This window comes from Mirounga leonina, unplaced genomic scaffold (genome assembly GCF_011800145.1).
Source record: "Mirounga leonina isolate KUSES-001 unplaced genomic scaffold, KU_Mleo_1.0 Mir_53, whole genome shotgun sequence".
NCBI classification, from domain to species: domain Eukaryota; kingdom Metazoa; phylum Chordata; class Mammalia; order Carnivora; family Phocidae; genus Mirounga; species Mirounga leonina.
This window is the reverse complement of record NW_023270807.1, coordinates 52,756,626-52,775,591: the sequence shown is the minus strand read 5'-3', so window position 1 is coordinate 52,775,591 and position 18,966 is coordinate 52,756,626. Positions and strand designations below refer to the sequence as shown.

The following is an 18,966-nucleotide window of genomic DNA, read 5'->3' as shown; positions in this document are numbered from 1 at the left end:
TTGTTAGTTCTTCTTGTTGGATAGATCCTTTAAGAATGATATAGTGCCCTTCTGTGTCTCTAACTACAGTCTTTAGTTTAAAATCTATTTTGTCTGATATAAGAATTGCTACCCCAGCTTTCTTTTGAGGTCCGCTGGCATGGAAGATGGATCTCCACCCCTTCACTTTCAGTCTGGATGTATCTTTAGGTTCAAAATGAGCCTCTTGTAGGCAGCATATGGATGGGTCCTGCCTTTTTATCCAATCTGCAACCCTGAGCCGTTTTAAGGGAGCATTTAGGCCATTCATGTTGAGAGTGATTATTGAAAGATATGAATTGATTGTCATGTTGCCTGTGAAGACGTTTTTATAGATTGTCCCTGTAAATTTCTGTTGTATATCACTCTTGGGGTCTTTCTCCTTTTATAGAACCCCCCTTAATATTTCTTGCAGGGCCCGCTTAGTGGTCACATTTTCAGTTTCTGCCGGTTGTGGAAGCTCTGCATCTCTCCATCCATTCTAAATGACAGCCTTGCCGGATAAAGTATTCTTGGCTGCATGTTCTTCTCATTTAGTACCCTCAATATGTCTTGCCAGGCCTTTCTGGCTTGCCAGGTCTCTGTGGATAGGTCTGACGTTATTCTGATGTTCCTCCCTCTGTACGTAAGGAATCTCTTCCCCCTAACTGCCCTTAAGAAGGTTTCCTTGGTTCTAAGATTTGCAAGTTTTACTATTACATGCCGGGGTGTTGGCCTGTTTTCCTTGATCCTGGGAGGGGTGCTCTCTGCCTCTAGGATGCGAATGTTTGTTTCATTCCCCAGATTAGGGAAGTTCTCAGCTACGATTTGCTCAAATACATCTTCTAGTCCTCTCTCTCCACTCCCTCTGGGATTCCAATTATTCTGACACTGGAACGCTTCATGGGGTCACTTATTTCTCTGATTCTATTTTCACGGCTTCTAAGTTGTTTTTCCCTGGCATTAAAATTAATTCAAATCTGCTAGTCAAAAGCCATATTAGGATAAATAATAAATGAAATTTGGTTTTGGCATATTGGTCCTGGCTGAGATATGTATCTCATTATTGGGGTGCTTTATTTCTGATCTTCCATAGGATCTGGGAAAAGTTATCATATAGTCAGAACCCTCATGGATTCACTTTCATTGAGTTTGGTTACATACTTAGAACTATCCAATAATCATCACAATAACTAGTCATATGAAATCCCTTTGAGTATAATGTTATGAAAAATGTTCTCAATAATTTTATATTCTATCAGAGGTCACAAATTAGTGACCCCAACCAGCAAATATTTTAAAGATCTTTTCTGGTATTTGCCAACATTTGTAATTAGAAAAATTTATGCACACATGGGCATACATACTTCCTCATTTTAGTGACCCATAACTACAAAATGAATTGACAGCTGATTAGCAACTACTCCTTTTAGGTGAGAGTGGTCCACAGTTCCTAGGACTCTCTAGGGTCTTAAACCTGATGCATTTATCTACATTACATTACCTGACAGGTTCCTGTAGGTTTTTACATTTTTTAACTGTAGGTATAATGCCAATTTGAAAAATTGTGTTTGTTTGTTTGTTTTTTGTATAGTTGATACATGTTACATTATTTTCAGGTGTACAACATGGTGACTCAACTCACCATAAGTGTAGCTACCATCTGTCAGCATACAATACTATTACAGTACCATTGACTATATTCCCTATGCTTTACCTTTTATTTTAAATTGTGATGACAAGGTCAAGTTTACCTTGTAGAGGAAAGAAGGTGCTTCTTTCCTGGCAAAAAACCCATATAACATCTTGTATTAATTATTCAGAAGCTCAATACCAAATATGTAGTCAACCATATATGCTAGCATTGTATATGTATATTCTTTTTAAAAATCCCATCTTTCATTGTTCATGTATTTTTAAATTCTATGGAAAAAATACTTTAAATCCTGTTTTCAAAATGAGTACACATTTTAAAAAGAGGAAACATTACCTACACTCTATATAAGAATGACTCAAGTACAAAGAAAACAATGAAATATTATACATTAAAAGGATATTTTATTTGGGGGTTATATTAATTCTTTAGCTAAGAAGACATAATACTCATAAGGAAAGATAAAATAGAATTTGAGCTCAGCTACTATCCATAAAATGATTGTCAACATTTTTTTTATAAGACAGCTAAAAAGTCAAGCGCATAATTTTCAAGAATGTACTTTAATTAAATATAACACCAAATTTTCAAGTAAGAATTTAGCAGCCTTGCAGTTAACTTTTTACAAGAAGCCCGAGATTAGACTGCTCTATTTTAATATTAATGGCTTAATAGACTGCCACATGGCTAAGGAATCTAAGTAATTAAAAAACAATACATAGAATGGCAGCATTCAATAAAAACAAACTTACTACATCCAAAAAACATTCTGACACCCTACCCTTGGGTGACTGTGTTTAAATATATAAATTTCTAAACCTTACTGCATTTATTGCAATTGAATTTCTTCTAGGTATTTTTCTCTTTTGTATCTGATAGTTTCAAAATCAGGGTAAAGATCACATTACATTAGACATTATTATCAAATTGTGTTTTCATAATGGCTTTTTAAAAACTGACTCACACTTTTATGCATGAACATAATTATAATTAATATATTTTAAATGTAATTGAATAGCTAAAGAGTCACTTTATTTCATGTTATTTATAATCTTTGCTCAGATTAACCAATTCTTTCAAAAAGTCAAAAACAAAGCATGAAGATACAATCATATACCATAGGTTAAATTATATATAGAATTATCTAACCATAGTACAGCATTGCCTTCTGTCATGAAGTACTTATTTCATGGGGTAGTTTCTGAAAGGCTCTTTAACTTTATGATTAAATTTATGGCTAATTTTTAATATAAATTGAGAAACTTTAAGACACTTTTAAATGAAGTCTAGAACATCCAAAATAGTGCTACTATGTTTTAACTTCACTAAATTTTAGATCTGTGACCATTTACTTACTAGTTCTTTATTTTTTCTTTTGATATCATAACTTATGTAACAACAGAAACTAACCACATTGAAAAATGTTCCTCTCTTCATTGATGAAATATAATAGCACTACTGCTAAGTTCTTTGATTGGACTACAGTGAGTCTCTGTAATTAAGCCAATGTAGCACTTGAATTCTCAAGAATAATAATCTAATAGGAAGCATACAATAACAATTAGACTTTATGTGGATATATAACAAAGTCAGCATAAAATTTTATCTGAGCTAAAAAACTTTTTTGCTTGTGGCTAGGTCTATTTTCCATTTTGAAATTACAGATATTTATAAAAATAACTGGAATTTTTCTAGTCATAAATAGTATTGCTTCTATACTATGGGACATAAGGGTGTTCGACCTTAATTCAAAATTTAGATACAGACTTTCAAGAGCTATTTCTGTAGGCACTACAGAGTTCAGGAACAGTCATCATGTTTAACTAATCAGTTTGAAAAAGTGATGGTTATAAATTTGGTAGATTCTCTGGTGGCTTGTTAGGGTAAGATCTCCCAAAGGAGTTAGAGCTAACGTATGATTATGCCCAAAGAATAAAAAAATAAAACATCTCTGCCCCCACACCCCCAAAAACCTTTGTTTTTTGTGTGTGTTTAACAAATTTACAGATTTAAAAATGTATATACAGTTAAAGATACAGACTTTGTAAGTGCTACATATCTCAAATATTTCATAAATAGAAAGGGACACATTTTTATACCTAAGATACACTATTTCATGTATGCTTTTATTAAATGAAAGTTAATTACTCCATATAACAAAATAGTCTTTTACTTTTAAAACAGAAAATAGTTAACGTACAACTTAATATTAGTCCTTAAGAGGAACAGTAAAACAGGTTGTTTTCTATACAGTCAAAACAGACTGATTAAACCATAAAAGAATTGTGATTCATGCATTGCATATACTACACTAACAGTTATTTTAGCTTATTGAATTCACACCTAGATAGTTTAAATTAGGCAATCAGTTCTTTGCTTTTACTTGTGATAATGATCTAAAAAGTCAAATGATAAAGGCAACTGTAATGAATACCTGAGGAAGATTTATGAAATTAGAGATAATTCCTCCTAGTTTTTAAAACAGGCAAAAAGACACAGATTTTCATATAATTATAAATTCTTAAACCATTATGAGTTCAGATTCCAAACAAACATTCTTCCCTTGAGAACAAATTTGTTTTATCTTACTTTGAAATCTGATCATTACTGGCTGGTTGGAGTAATGTGTTAGGAACCACAACAAAATTCAGAGGTAAAGAGTGCTGTAGTAGATTATCTATGTCTGCAGTGGGAGCAAGATAGAAAGTGGTAGTATTCGCATTGAGTATTTGTTGACCTTGTTTTTATTCTCTTAATCTCAGAACTATTTCATAAAATTTTCTGTCACGGTAGGTTCAAATATACAGTATAAGCAATTATAAGAACTCCCCTGTAGTAGTAATTTCTCTAAATTTAATAAAATACGGTAAAAGTGATTATTAGGAATAAACTCTAAATGTGTCATGCCTATGATAACATAGAGTGGCCAAATGGATATAAGAAAAAAAAAAATCCACAGGTTATATCTGTATGAATGTTCCTATGAAGAGGCTTGGTTATATCATTATAGTGATTTAGTCTCATAACTTCCTCTAGAAAGTAGTTTACTACTATTGTTCTAATTTCTCAAGGCCTGATCATTCTCTGAGAAATGGCAAATTCTTAAGTTATAAATAAGTTTAACATTAATCATGCCTCTTTTCAAAGAAAAGATTTTTACTTCAAAATCACTGGCTAAAATAAATTTCATCACCTGATGGGCTATGTTATGATAAATTCTACGGTTGCTTTATTTCTGAATGAATATCTCTAAGACCTGAAGATTTTTTTTTTTTTATCAGTGGGAAATTACTTGTTTTGTTTGTTTTTATTTTATTCTTATGTTAATCCCCATACATTACATCATTAGTTTCAGATGTAGTGTTCCATGATTCATTGTTTGTGCATAACACCCAGTGCTTCATGCAGAATGTGCCCTCCTCAATACCCACCACCAGGCTAACCCATCCTCCCACCCCCCTCCCCTCTAGAACCCTCAGTTTGTTTTTCAGAGTCTATCGTCTCTCGTGGTTCGTCTACCCCTCCGATTTCCCCCGCTTCATTCTTCCCCTCCCGCTACCTTCTTCTTTTTTCTTAACATATTTTGCATTATTTGTTTCAGAGGTACAGATCTGAGATTCAACAGTCTTGCACAATTCACAGCGCTTACCAGAGCACATACCCTCCCCAGTGTCTATCACCCAGCCACCCCATCCCTCCCACCCCACTCCCCACTCCAACAACACTCAGTTTGTTTCCTGCGATTAAGAATTCCTCATATCAGTGAGGTCATATGATACATGTCTTTCTCTGTTTGACTTATTTCACTCAGCATAATACCCTCCAGTTCCATCCACGTGGTTGCAAATGGCAAGATCTCATTCCTTTTGATGGCTGCATAATATTCCATTGTATATATATATACCACATCTTTATTCATTCATCTGTCGATGGACATCTTGGTTCTTTCCACAGTTTGGCTATTGTGGGCACTGCTGCTATAAACATCGGGGTGCATGTAGCCCTTCGGATCCCTACTTTTGTATCTTTGGGGTAAATACCCAGTAGTGCAATTGCTGGATCATATGGTAGCTCTATTTTCAACTTTTTGAGGAACTTCCATACAGTTTTCCAGAGTGGCTGCACCAGCTTGCATTCCCACCAACAGTGGAGGAGGATTCCCCTTTCTCCGCATCCCCGCCAACATCTGTTGTTTCCTGACTTGTTAATTTTAGCCATTCTGACTGGTGTGAGGTGGTATCTCATTGAGGTTTTGATTTGGATTTCCCTGATGCTGAGCGATATTGAGCACTTTTTCATGTGTCTGTTGGCCATTTGGATGTCTTCTTTGGAAAAATGACTAAGACCTGAAGATTTATATGTATTATTGTTTAATATTGCTTCTCTTTAGTAAATTATTTAAGAAATAATACTCTTGTAATAGCATATATATATTTTATAGTTCTAGTTAACTATAAGAACTGAAGGATAACATATACTCTATTAAAGAGATTTATTTTTAGCATAGAGGTGGATTAATTTGTCACAATATGACAACTGATCACAAGTATTGAATCTGATAGATACCATGAAAGTATAATGTTTTTACATGGGGATATATTGCCTTTTAAACAAGATTATTGCCATCATTGTGTTAAATTCATTCCTGAAGTTTGACTTTTAAGTTTAAGATATAAAAGAATTTTCGTTTCCATGTTCCTAAGATGCTAAGTAAATTTTCTCTATTTATTTTGGTAAAAGTAGCTTAAAATATTAAGGAAATCCAATGATAGGTACGGAAGAAAAAGGTTGATACTAACAGTTGGTCTCTGATTAACAAGTTAAAAATTGACAGGTTATCCAAAAACTGATATTTTGGGCATTCTATCTTCATAATTATGAACCAACTATGTTTTCTTAATAGAGAAGCATGAAAGAACTTTCCACAGCTTCTAGTATCTGGAATTCAGCACTGTAAAGCAGATACATTAGACATGCAAAACACCTAGCATGCTATATGTAATCAAAAAAATCCTCAAAGGATGATGCATATTGTGCTGTAGAAAGCAGGCCTTCCTAACACAATGTGATTCACAGTAAGGCTTAAGTTATGATTTCATTTTCCTTAAGAATTTTTATTGGAGACTTTATGACTCTGGATGACTGAATTATTGGAAAAAAATCTAAATGAAACATGTACACTATCTTCTAGGTCTTATTTTCTTCATTAGACATATTAAATATACACAATCTATTTCTTTGAGCCCAGAATACAAGAAGGATTTAAGTAACACAAACATTTTTGGGTGAAATAAAAATTAGTAGCAAAGTAGAATTTCAGTCAGAAATTCAGCATATTATGCCACAGGGAATGTAATTTGCATAATCTTTCTGATATTTTTTCAGTGCAGCATTGTGAAGGGTGGCAATGATGATATTACCCTTTTTTTTAAAAAATACAAATTCTTTTTATTATGGGGATAACTACCAACTGGTATATACTTAAAAGGTACTTACTAAAATTAGGTGATTTCTATAATCATTAATGCATTAAGAAACAGGCAGCTTCTGATCTAATGCGTAAGTTGCTCTTTCCTTACTGTATTTTTCAGACCACCTGCGAGTTAGTTCTAGATAAAGACTTGGTTTATGAGGCCGGTAATCCAGGTACAATGTACTACCGGTTCTTTTGGGAATAGCTTTTTCAATCTGAGTTCCTTCATGCCACTCATTGAAAGAGGTGATAGAAATCACACTGGGGTGGGCATGGAGTGCAGCACCCAGAGCAGTTTCATAGTACTTCCCGCTGATTCGGTTTCGAGTGTTTTGAGCATTCCATGGGCGGATGCTGGTATCTATATATCCCGGGCCCACACTTGGGATAAACAATAGGTTGAACTGGTCACAAAACAATTTTATCCTTGCCCAATTCTCATATGATGAGCCATAAGTAAAGCCATTTGTGGCAAAATATGTGTAAATTCCATCAAAACCAGCTTGTAGAATATCATATCTATGTTTGCTTTCTACTAGAAGTGCAATAAACAGTGCATCATAAGGAGAATTGCGGATGCTCTGAGACCCTGTGGTGGTTAACAAATTGGCCCATTTTTCAGGCTTTGTGATATAGGAATCATAGATATAAAACATAGGAAGAGTAGTGCCGGTCTTAGTCTTGTACCTATAAAAGGCCGGATGATTTCCATATCTAGAATACAAAAATACATAGAAGTGAATATCTGTAACTCATTTTCCACAGACAATAACCGTTTCTATACTGAAAATGAAAGTAATCAGTGCAGTTTAAGCACATTGTTCACTTTCATATTAAGGGTAATCATTAAAAATGCATTTTCAATTTTGCAGATAGGAAAATTGAGATACTGGATACATCAAGACATGGTGTTGGTCATCATTTGTAAACCTCAGTATAAAAAGCCCGTTTTCTTTATGAATAATGTCTCACTGTTGCTGACAAGTTTCTTTTTAAGAGTACAGTATCTGTCACGGGTTCTTATCAGTAAAATCCTTGAACAAAATTTATATATAAATGAAAATATTAGATGTGGGTCCACAGATATAAAAGCATTTCACATTTCATAATTTAAAGACAAAACTGTATTCGTGATTTATAGAATATCAATTTAAAATGTCAGCCAACAAATCATAAATAGCTTATTAAACAATCTATACAGAAAGCAAATCATAAGGAATTTCAGAAATGTTCCTCAAAATGATTATTCATTACAAAATTTTATCTCAGACCATAAGTCATTCAAATCTCAAATATAATTTAAATGTACTCTTCTTAAAACAATTGGGTCATAAAACAGTAATTATAAACACAAGAAACTCACTTGTCTATAATATATTTGACATTTTTGTACATGTTTTGATCATCTCGATTGCTATATGGTTCGATGTGAAAAGTGACCTAAAACAAAAAAAGATTAGAGAAAAAATTATGTAAAAATGAAAGTGTATTTCATATTTTTAATAATTTAATCTTATTTATGTTCAAGAAGTATTCATCCTAAATTAACAGCGAGTTCTAGCAGAGAAAGCTCCTAGTTAATGTTACTGTGAAATAATATGCTCATCTGTTTATACTTTTTACCTCCGTTCTCACAACTCCCTTAAGGTAGTTACTACGTGAGGCAGACTGTTGGAGGCAAAATAAGCGATCAGAATTCAGAACTCAAATGTTCAACCACTATGCAGTACTTCTTCCTATATGTTTATTTCTTATAAAGAAAAAATAGGGATATATTCTACATCCAGACATGTTTCTTTAAAAAGAACATGGTCCAGAAAAATCTGGATTCTTTTCCCAAGTGTGACCAACAGCAAAATTTTTTTTTTTTTAAGATTTATTTGAGAGCGGGCGGGCACATACCAGTGTGGGGAGGGGCAGAGGGAGAGAATCTCAAACAGACTCCTCACCTAGCGAGGAGACTGCCTAGGGGCTGGATCCCACCACCCTGAGATCATGACCTGAGCAGAAAAGCTTAACTGAGCTACCCAGGCTCCCCAATAGCAAAGTCCTCTATCATTAAAACACCATTTCACAAAATAATCTACATTTAATGTGTAAGAGTACTCAAAGAATTTATCACAAAATTACTGGAAAAATAATACCCACTAGTACCATGAAGTCTTCTTATTGATATGGTTTATAGATCTCTACCATAACTGTAGAAAGCAGTAACCAAAAGTATTTTTTTTTAAATACTGTGCACAGAAGATTCATTTTCAGCTTATATATAAATCAAAAACTGATTATGGCTAGTAAAACCATTTTGTGTGATACTTCAAACTAGTAGTGTAGATTGTCACTTAGATCTGTAAATCAAATAGGAGATTTTGCACTTTTATTACTAACTTTAACTGACTTACCAGTAGCCATTAAACATCTTGATGACCATCTAATAAACATCTTGATGTTATTCTAATCTTAGGGTTTAGTCTCTATGAAGCAGGTATGGAATTAGAAACTTCTATGCTACTGCAATATAAAATGCCTTTGTTTTGGGGCCACCTGGGTGGGACAGTTGACTGAGCAGCCCACTCCTGGTTTCGGCTCAGGTCATGATCTCAGGGTGGTGGCATTAGCCTGCCTGGGCTGCTGCTCAGCGCACAGTCTGCTTGGGATTCTCTCTCACTCCCCCTGTGCCCCTCCCTCTCTAAAATAAATCCATCTTTAAAATGCTTTTGTTTTCAATTACCCAATTAAAGTAAAATGAATAAATAACAAATATGAGTACTATGAAAAATAATAAAATGGATTTTACTAGTCACAGAATTTTAAAGTCAGACAGCATTTAGTGAAAATATTCCCTACTTTGTATAATATTATTGAAATCTCATTTTATTAAAAGGAAGTTTTATCAGTAACAAAATCAATTCTGTATATTTAAGTACTGCTAGGACAGTCATAGTTTTCAGTAGCTCTAGTATTTACTTTTTTTTTTTTTAAAGACTTTATTTGACAGAGAGAGACACAGTGAGCGAGGAAACAGAGGGAGAAGCAGGCCTCTCGCAGAGTGGGGAGCCCGATGTGGGGCTCGATCCCAGGACCCTGGGATCATGACCCGAGCCGAAGGCAGACGCTTAACGACTGAGCCACCCAGGCACCGCTAGTATTTACTTTTTAACTTCAAGTGAAAGCAGAATGGCAAGGGTATAGGTATTTTCATGTTCCTATATAATGTTACCTTGGCTAATTCTCCCTTTAGATGGAATGTTGTATTTTCTAAGCTTCCATTTTATATATAAAGGGTACCTTGTTTAAGCAAATAGCCTATGTCAAAATATAAATGTCATCCTTTCCTTCTTTTGTAAAGTACAGATAAAAAAAAGCCATTGATAAATATACAATATTTCATTTTCCCCTCCTATATTTCAAACTTCTTAATTATAATTACATCATTAATTAAACCTACAAAGTGATTTTATCTAGTTAATATTTCTCTTTCATTGGGAAAAACCTATTAGACCAATATTAAAGTAACCTGATAAATGACAGAATACTATATATAAAATCAAACGTTAGCTTCAGATTAGAGTCATAAATGTCCCCTCATTTCATACTGCTACACTTTTGACCTTTCCAGCTCTTCTCCACCCTGCAGCCAAAGTAAACTTTCTAAACTGTACATCTGATGATCCTGGAGAGAGAGGTCAGCAACACACTGCCATAAAATGTTCCTATTTATCCACCCCAAAAATCAAAGGATTATGCATACATGAACAAAAGCACCCTCATGGGTGTTTTTAGACCCATCACCTTACTCCAAGGAACCTGGGAGGAGTGTCACCCACCAGAGGAGTGAGCCAAACTGCCTAGACCATTCTTGCCCCTACGGGACAAAAACTGGGTGAGTACAGACTGGAATAGCATCAGAGAGTCTTCCCTAAGGCAGACTCTAGCACACCATTGTAAAGGGCCACCTGAGAGATTGTAAGAGAAACTTTCCTGGCACCACCCCTCTGCCCAATGAAACACTGAAGGGTGCTAATTTATCTGGTGGCAGTGACCTCTCCTGCAGGGGAAAAGGAAAGCAGTGAGTGCCTAATTATGGCAACCAGAGAAAGCCATTCTCTCCCTCAGCACCTGGAGTACTAAGGTGGGAGATCTATAACTGGGGATTGGGAGGAAATTGGGAAAGCAGATAAGAATTTCAAATAGCTATAATGAGGAAACTCAACAAGTTACAAGGAAATTCAGAAAGAATTCAATCAAATCAGGAATTAAAAATACAAAATGAGTTCTTTCCAAATTCTGGAGGAAAAATTCAGTAAATTAGATCCAGAATGTAACAGAGAGCATATACAGAGCACATGAAAGAAAGAATAATTGCATGGAGGATAAGAATTTTGAAATAACACGGAAGAGGGAACTTAAATATCAGAATAATCAGGATTTCAGAAGAGAGGGAGAAGGGGATGGGAAAGATAATCCATGCAAGTGGAAACTGCAATAGAACATCAAATTTCAGAATATAAATTCAAAGAGGGCTGAGAAATTAAGTGTTCAAGTGAAAATCACTAATTTTCTCTGGGAATGTTTTCACATGCTATGGCAACAATGCGTATTTTAGTGTTTCTTCTGGTAATACTTTCCCCCAAAATATCAACAGATATAATTTATTATACTTATACCAATTACTGCTAACTTTCCTCTTTACAAAATGTGTCAAATATTTTTCTTTGTAGTTTTACTTTATAATTTTGTTGAAATAAATATAACTCTACTAGGAAAAGAAAAAAAAAAAGCTCCAATTCAAGATAGTGACGTAGGAACCTACAACTCACCTTACACGGACACACTGAATCTATAGCTATCTATGGAACAATTTCCTCTGAAAAAATCCCTAAAACTTGGCAGAGTGAGCTCTTCACATCTGGTAAACAAGGGGAAAACCACATCAAAGTGGGTAGGAAAGGCCGAGACACAATCTCACCCTAAACCCCCACCACGGACCCATAATTGGATGGGGATTCAAAAGTTGGGAGCCTCTCCCTGAGAAGCAAAGTGCTTGATCCCACATTGGGCATCCTAACGTTTAAGACTGGCATCTGAGAGATGAGACTCCAAAACATCTGGCTTTGAAGACCTCCAGGGTTTACACCTACCAGATTGATGGGGCTATGGTAAACTGAAAAATGGCTCTTAAAAGGCTCATGTGCAGATTTACCTGCCCCAAGGCCCAGCACGGAAGCAGTCCTTTGCAGGTGACCAGACTTTACGTGAAACAGACTCATTTGCTAATGTGAAAACATTGGTCTGAGGGGCAGAGGCCTAAGGAGGACTCTGGGGAGAAGGCTGGTGAGTGCCATCTTATTAATCTCAGTTATGCTATAGAGCACCAGGATCTCCTGGAGGAGAGCTTTTATCCATGCCTGGTAATCCAGTTTTTGTGGCTGCAACTCAGAAAACACCCCTTGATCACCTGGCTCTAGAGAATGAGGGGTTCCTGGGTCCCACAGGGCTGTAACAATCTAACACTACCAAACTGCTTCTTCCTCTGCCTGCCACTCCACCTGCTTGTGCTCTGACAAAATCTAAAAACAAAACAAAACGAAAAACCACCACCAACCACCCACATTTAAGGGCTGCTGTAAACCTTTCCTGAGTCCTCAGAGGGCAGGTACTATCTCTCGTGCTCCCTCTGCTGCACTCCAGAAGGTCAGCATCTCTTAGAGGGGAGGTCTTATATGTGTTTGGTGCCCTGATTTTTGTGGCTGCAACCCAAAGGATAACCCCTGATTGCCTGGCTCTTGTAGCATCAGAGTCTGAGTTCCTGAGTCCCCCATAACTATAATAATCAGATAGTCCTTGGTGGGGCACCACCCAGACAGCAGATTGAAACACAGCCCCATTCTGTCAAAAAGGCTGAGTTGCTTGTCCTGGAGCTTCAGCCTTAGGGGCAGGCTTCAGGTTTGGCACCCAGCTAGAGCCTACCGAAGTGCTCTCAGGGAACATAGGCCAGGGGATGCTATCTTTGTGCCTTCTGTCTGCCTCACTACAGCTTGTGGAATCTCCCAGAAAGGAGCTTATAAACTTGCCTGAAGCCCCAGTTTTCACAACTGCCACTCAGACAACACCTCCCGATCACCTGGCTCTGATGGCCAGTGCATCTTATATATAGTTCAGTGGGACCACAAACATATCTGCATTCTTTAAAAGCTACTGCCTTAAGGGTCTGGCTTCTAGTCAGCCTGAGTCTACATGCTGAATGAGGCCCTCCCCTGCTTTGGGTAACTAGTTATTGGAACACCCCAACTACAGGGATCTGTTAGAAATAATATAGGATGCTTGGACAAACACAAAGGATTGAGAGACAACCAAAAGCTAGGGCAGGGTTGAATGTTAAGGTTCATCTCCTGCACAAGGCTAGCCATTCAAGACTGGGAGAGGTAGTTGTTTCATCTAATGTGTAGAAACCAACACAGAATCAAGTGATAGAGATAGTAACTTACCTGATAAAGAGTTGAAATTAATGATCACAATTATGCCCACAAAACTCTGAAGAATGGATTTAAAAAGTGAGAACTTCAACAAAGGAATAGGAAATATAACAAAGTACCAAACGGAAGTCAGTGCTAGAGAATAAAATAGCTGAACTGGAAAATACACCAGATGGGTTTGATAGCATGAAGCAGAAGAGAGGCTCAAACACAAGTCATAGGAACTCACCAATCAGAGCAGCAAAAAAAGAAAAAAAAAAAAGTGGAAAAACAGTGAAGCTAGATTAAGGGATTTATACGATAACATCAAGCAAACTAACAATTGCATGATAGAGGTCCCAGGAGGAGGAGAGAGAGAGAAGGGGGCAGAAAACTTATCTGAAGAAATAATAACTGAAAATTTCCCTAACCTGAGGAAGGAAAACACCTCCAGATCCAAGAAGCTCAGAGAATTCCTAAAAAGATGAACCCAGAAAGACTCGCAGTTAGAGATTATTAAATGTCTTAAAATGTAATTAAAATGTCAAAAGTTAAGGACAAGGAAAGATTCTTAAAAACAGTAAGAGAAAAACACTTGTTACCATATAAGGGAACCTCCATAAGACTAATAGCAAATTTTTCAGCAAAAACTAAGCAGACCAGAAGAAAGTGTCACAACCAAGAACACTGCACCTGGCAAAGTTATCATTCAGAATTCAGAAGAGATAAAAGAGTTTTCCACACAAGCAAAAGCCAAAGGAGATCACCACCACAAACCCGCCTTACAAGAAACGTTAAAGGGACTGTTTTAAGTAGAAAAGAAAGGGCACTAAATATTTCACAACTTGTGAAAGTACAAGTTTCACTGGTAAAGGTAAATATATAGTGAGGGTAGTGAATTAATCACAAAGCTAGCATGAAGCTTAAAAAATAAAAACAGCAGAAACTACAAATAAAGTATACACACAATAAAATGATGTAAAACGTGACACCACAAACATAAAAGAGGTGTGAGGGGAGTAAAACTGTAGAGTTTGGAATGCACTCAAACTTATCAATTTAAAACTGTTACAAATATAACTTGTTATATGTAAACCTCATGGTAATCACAAAGCAAAAACCTACAGCAGATACGTGCACACACAAAATAATGAGAAAGGAATCTAGGCACACCACTAGAAAGCCATCAAACCACAAAGGAAGAGAGCAAAAGAAGACAAAAGAACAGAGGAACCCCAAAACAGCCAGAAAACAACAAAACAGCAAGATGTACAAACTATCAAATTACTTTAAATGTAAATGGACTAAATTCTCTAATCAACAGACTAAATTCTCTAATCAACAATCAATAAACAACAATGGATTAAAAATAAAAACAAGACCCATCTATATGGTACCTACAAGAGTATCAGATATAAGAACATGTAGTCAGAAAGTGAAGGGATGGAAAAAGGTATTTCATGCAAAAAGAAACCAAAAGAAAGCAGGAATAGCTATATGTATATCCCACAAAATAGGCTTTCAAAACAAAGACTATCATAAGAGATAAAAAAGGGGATTATATACTGATAAAGGGGTCAATCCAATAAGAAGATGTAGCATTTATAAATATTTATGCACTCAGCATAGGAGCACCTAAATATATAAAGCAAATGTTAAAACACCCGAAGGGAGAAAAAGCAATATGATAATTGTAGAGGACTTAAATACCCACTTAAGTCAATGGATAAATTATTCAGAGAGTAAAAGAAATTATAGGCCTTAACATGTCAGAACAGATGAACTTAACAGATATTTACAGAAAATTTCAATCAAAGCAACAGACTGCACTTCTTAAAGTGCATCGTCATTCACCCATCCTCCAGGATAGGTCATATGTTAGGCCACAAAACGAGTCTTAACAAATATATTAAGATTGAAATCATACACCATGTGGTTAGAAAAGATGCTTGATGAAACCAGAAAACAATTATAAGAAAACTGGGAAATTCACGGACATGTGGAGATTAAACAACATGGTACTGAACAACTAATATATCAAAGAAGAAATTAAAAGAGAAATTTAAAAATTCCTTGGTCACAGCAACTTCTTTCAAGACACGTCTCCAAAGGCAAGGGAAACAAAGCAAAAATGAACTTTTGGGACTTCATCAAGATAAAAAGCTTCTGCACAGCAAAGGAAACAGTCAACAAAACTAAGAGGCAACCCACGGAATGGGAGAAGATATTTGCAAATGGCATTACAGAGAAAGGGCTGATATCCAAGATCTATAAAGAACTTCTCAAACTCAAATAACCCAGTCAAAAAATGGGCATAAGACATGGACACTCCTCCAAAGAACACATACAAATGGCTAACAGACACATGAAAAAATGCTCAACATCACTAGCCATCAGGGAAATACAAATCAAAACCACACTGAGATACCACCTTACAACAGTTAGAATGGTAAAAATTAACAAAACAGGAAACAACAAATGTTGGCGAGGATGTGGAGAAAGGGGAACCCTCTTACACTGTTGGTGGGAATGCAAGCTGGTACAGCCACTCTGGAAAACAGTATGGAGGTTCCTCAAGATGTTAAAAATAGAGCTACCCTATGACCCAGCAATTGCACTACTAGGTAATTACCCCAAAGACATAGATGTAGTGAAAAGAAGGGGCACATGCACCCCAATGTTCATAGCAGCAATGTCCACAACAGCCAAACTGTGGAAAGAACTGAGAGGCCCTTCAACAGATGAATGGATAAAGAAGATGTGGTATGTATATACAATGGAATATTACTCAGCCATCAGAAAGGATGAATACCCACCATTTGCATCAACATGGATGCAAGTGGAGGGGATTATGCTAAGTGAAGTAAGTCAAGTGGAGAAAGACAATTATCATATGGTTTCACTCATATGTGGAACATAAGCAATAGTATGGAGGACCATAGGGGAAGGGAGGGAAATCTGAAGGGGGAGAAATCAGAGAGGGAGATGAACCATGAGAGACTATGGACCCCAGGAAACAAACTGAGGGTTTCAGAGGGGACGGGGGTAGGGGGATGGGATAACAGGGTGGTGGGTATTAAAGAGGGCACGTGTTGTGGTGAGCACTGGGTGTTTTATACACAACTAATGAATCATTGAACACTACTACATCAAAAACTAATAATGTATACTATACAGTGGCTAACTGAACATAAAAAAAAAAGAGACAAAGAAAATAGTAATAAAAAATACAAAAACTTAAGAGGGGAGTTCATAGCAATACATGCCTACCTTCAGAAATAAAAAAATCTCAAACGAACAACCTAACTTTACACGTTAAGGAACTAGAAAACAAAGCAAAATAAAAACCCAAAGAGTTTGGAGCTGTATGTGAAAATATATATAACAAAGTTTGGAGTTTTATATAGGGAATAGAGACTGAAATGACAATAGAAAAGAAGAAAACAAGAGCTGTTTCTTTGAAAATTTAAACAAAATTGACAAACCTTTAACTAGACTCACAAAGAAAACAAAAAAAAACAGAAATGAAAGAGATGTTACAAATAAACCACAGAAATACAAAGGATCATAAAAACTACAATGAACAATTATATGCCGACAAATTGAACAACCTAGAAAAACGGATAAGTTTCTAGAAACATACAACCTTCTGAGACTTCATCATGAAGAAGGAAAATCTGAACAAACCAATTCTTGGTAAGGAGATTGAGTCAGTAATCAAAAACTTCCAATAAATAAAACTTCAGGGACAGAATGCTTTGTTGGCAAATTCTACCAAATATTCAAAGAATTTATAGCAATCTCTACTCTTCCAAAATACAGAAGAGAAGCAAACTCTCTTGTAAAAATTAGCAAACTAATTTTACAAGGTTAGCATTACCCTGATACCCAAACCAGACAAGGATGCCACAAGAAAAGAAAATTACAGGCCAACATCCATGATGAACACAGATGCAAAAATCATCAACAAAATATTACTAGTCTGCATTATTGCCAATAGCCAAGACAACAGAACAACCTATATGTCTAGTGAAGGATGAATGGGTAAAGAAGTAGCAGTATGTATGTGTATACACACACACACACAATGGAATTTTATTCAGTCATAATAAAGAATGAATAATAAAATTTTGCCATTTGTGACAACATGGGTAAACCTTGAGGTAATTATGCTAAGTAAAATAAGTCAGAGAAAGAAATGCTGTTTGATCTCACTTAAATGTGGAACAAACCAAGCTCACAAAGCAAAGGGCGGGAGGTTGAGGGATGTGGGCAAAGGTGTTTAAAATGTACTGATTTCCAGTTATAAAAAATGTCAGTCATGGGGATGTAATGTATAGCATGGTGACTACAGTTCCTAATACTTCACTGCACATCTGAAACTTGCTAAGAGAGTAGATCTTAAAAGATTTTATCACAAGAAAACTTTATAGTTATGTATGGTGGCGGATGTTAACTAATTGTGATCATTCCACAATATATATAAATATAAAATCTTTACATTGTACACTGGAAACTAATATAATGCTACATGTCAATTATACTCAATTAAAAAAAAATCAAAGAATATCTCAAATGAAAATGGAAGCACAACATACCAAAACCAATGGAATGCTGCAAAACTAGTTGAGACAGAAGTTTATAGTGATGAATGCACATATTAAATGAGAAAGATCGTAAATAAACAGCTTAACTTTATACCTCAAGGAACTAGAAAGAGAACAAACTAAGCCAAGAGTCAGCTTAAGGAAGGAAATAATAAAGATCAGAGCAAAAGTAAATGGAAACCAGAAAAGCAATAGAAAAGATCAATGAAACTAAGATCCTGGTTTTTTTGAACGATAACAAAATTTACAACTCTTAAGCAAGACTGAGAATATGAGACAGAAGACTCAAATAAAAAGAAATTACAACAGACACTACCAAAATAAATAGGATCATAAGAGACTACTATGAATAATTATATGACCTCAAAGAAATGGATAATTTCCTAGAGACACAGAAATAGGAATGTCTGAACAGTAACATGTGAGGAGATTGAATCATTATCAAAAACTTCCTGACAACTGAAACCCCATGACCAGATAGATGTCTTACTTAATTGGGCAATTCTGTCAAATATTTAAAAACGAATTAATGCCATTACTTTTCAATTTTTTTCTAAGAACTAGAAGAGGAGGGAACACTTCTAAACTCATTTTATGAGCCCAGCATTATCCTGATGCCAAAGCTAGATAATGATGCTACAGGGATGGATGGAAAACTATAGATCCTATGAAAAGAGAGGCAAAAGAACATATCTAATGATATTAAAGGCAAAATACAACAGAACCACAGCTAACACTATAGTCAGGGAAAAATTGAAAATTTTTCCTCTAAGATCAGGA

At 35.6% G+C, this 18,966-nt stretch overlaps 1 protein-coding gene across 2 annotated transcripts in view; it reads right to left on the bottom strand.

The window, feature by feature from the left end:
• Positions 1-6,129: 6,129 nt before the first annotated feature.
• Positions 6,130-18,966, bottom strand: part of MANEA (mannosidase endo-alpha) — a 71,989-nt gene continuing 59,152 nt past the window's right edge. Inside the window, exons 5-6 of one of the 2 annotated variants that reach the window (XM_034991529.1) lie at positions 8,488-8,564; positions 6,130-7,838 (exon numbers count right to left, since the gene is read on the bottom strand). In XM_034991529.1, coding sequence (XP_034847420.1) covers positions 7,181-7,838; positions 8,488-8,564 — 735 coding nt within the window. In that variant the 3' untranslated portion in view covers positions 6,130-7,180. The remainder of the gene's footprint in view (positions 7,839-8,487; positions 8,565-18,966) is intronic. The other variant, XM_034991530.1, reaches the window with a different exon arrangement.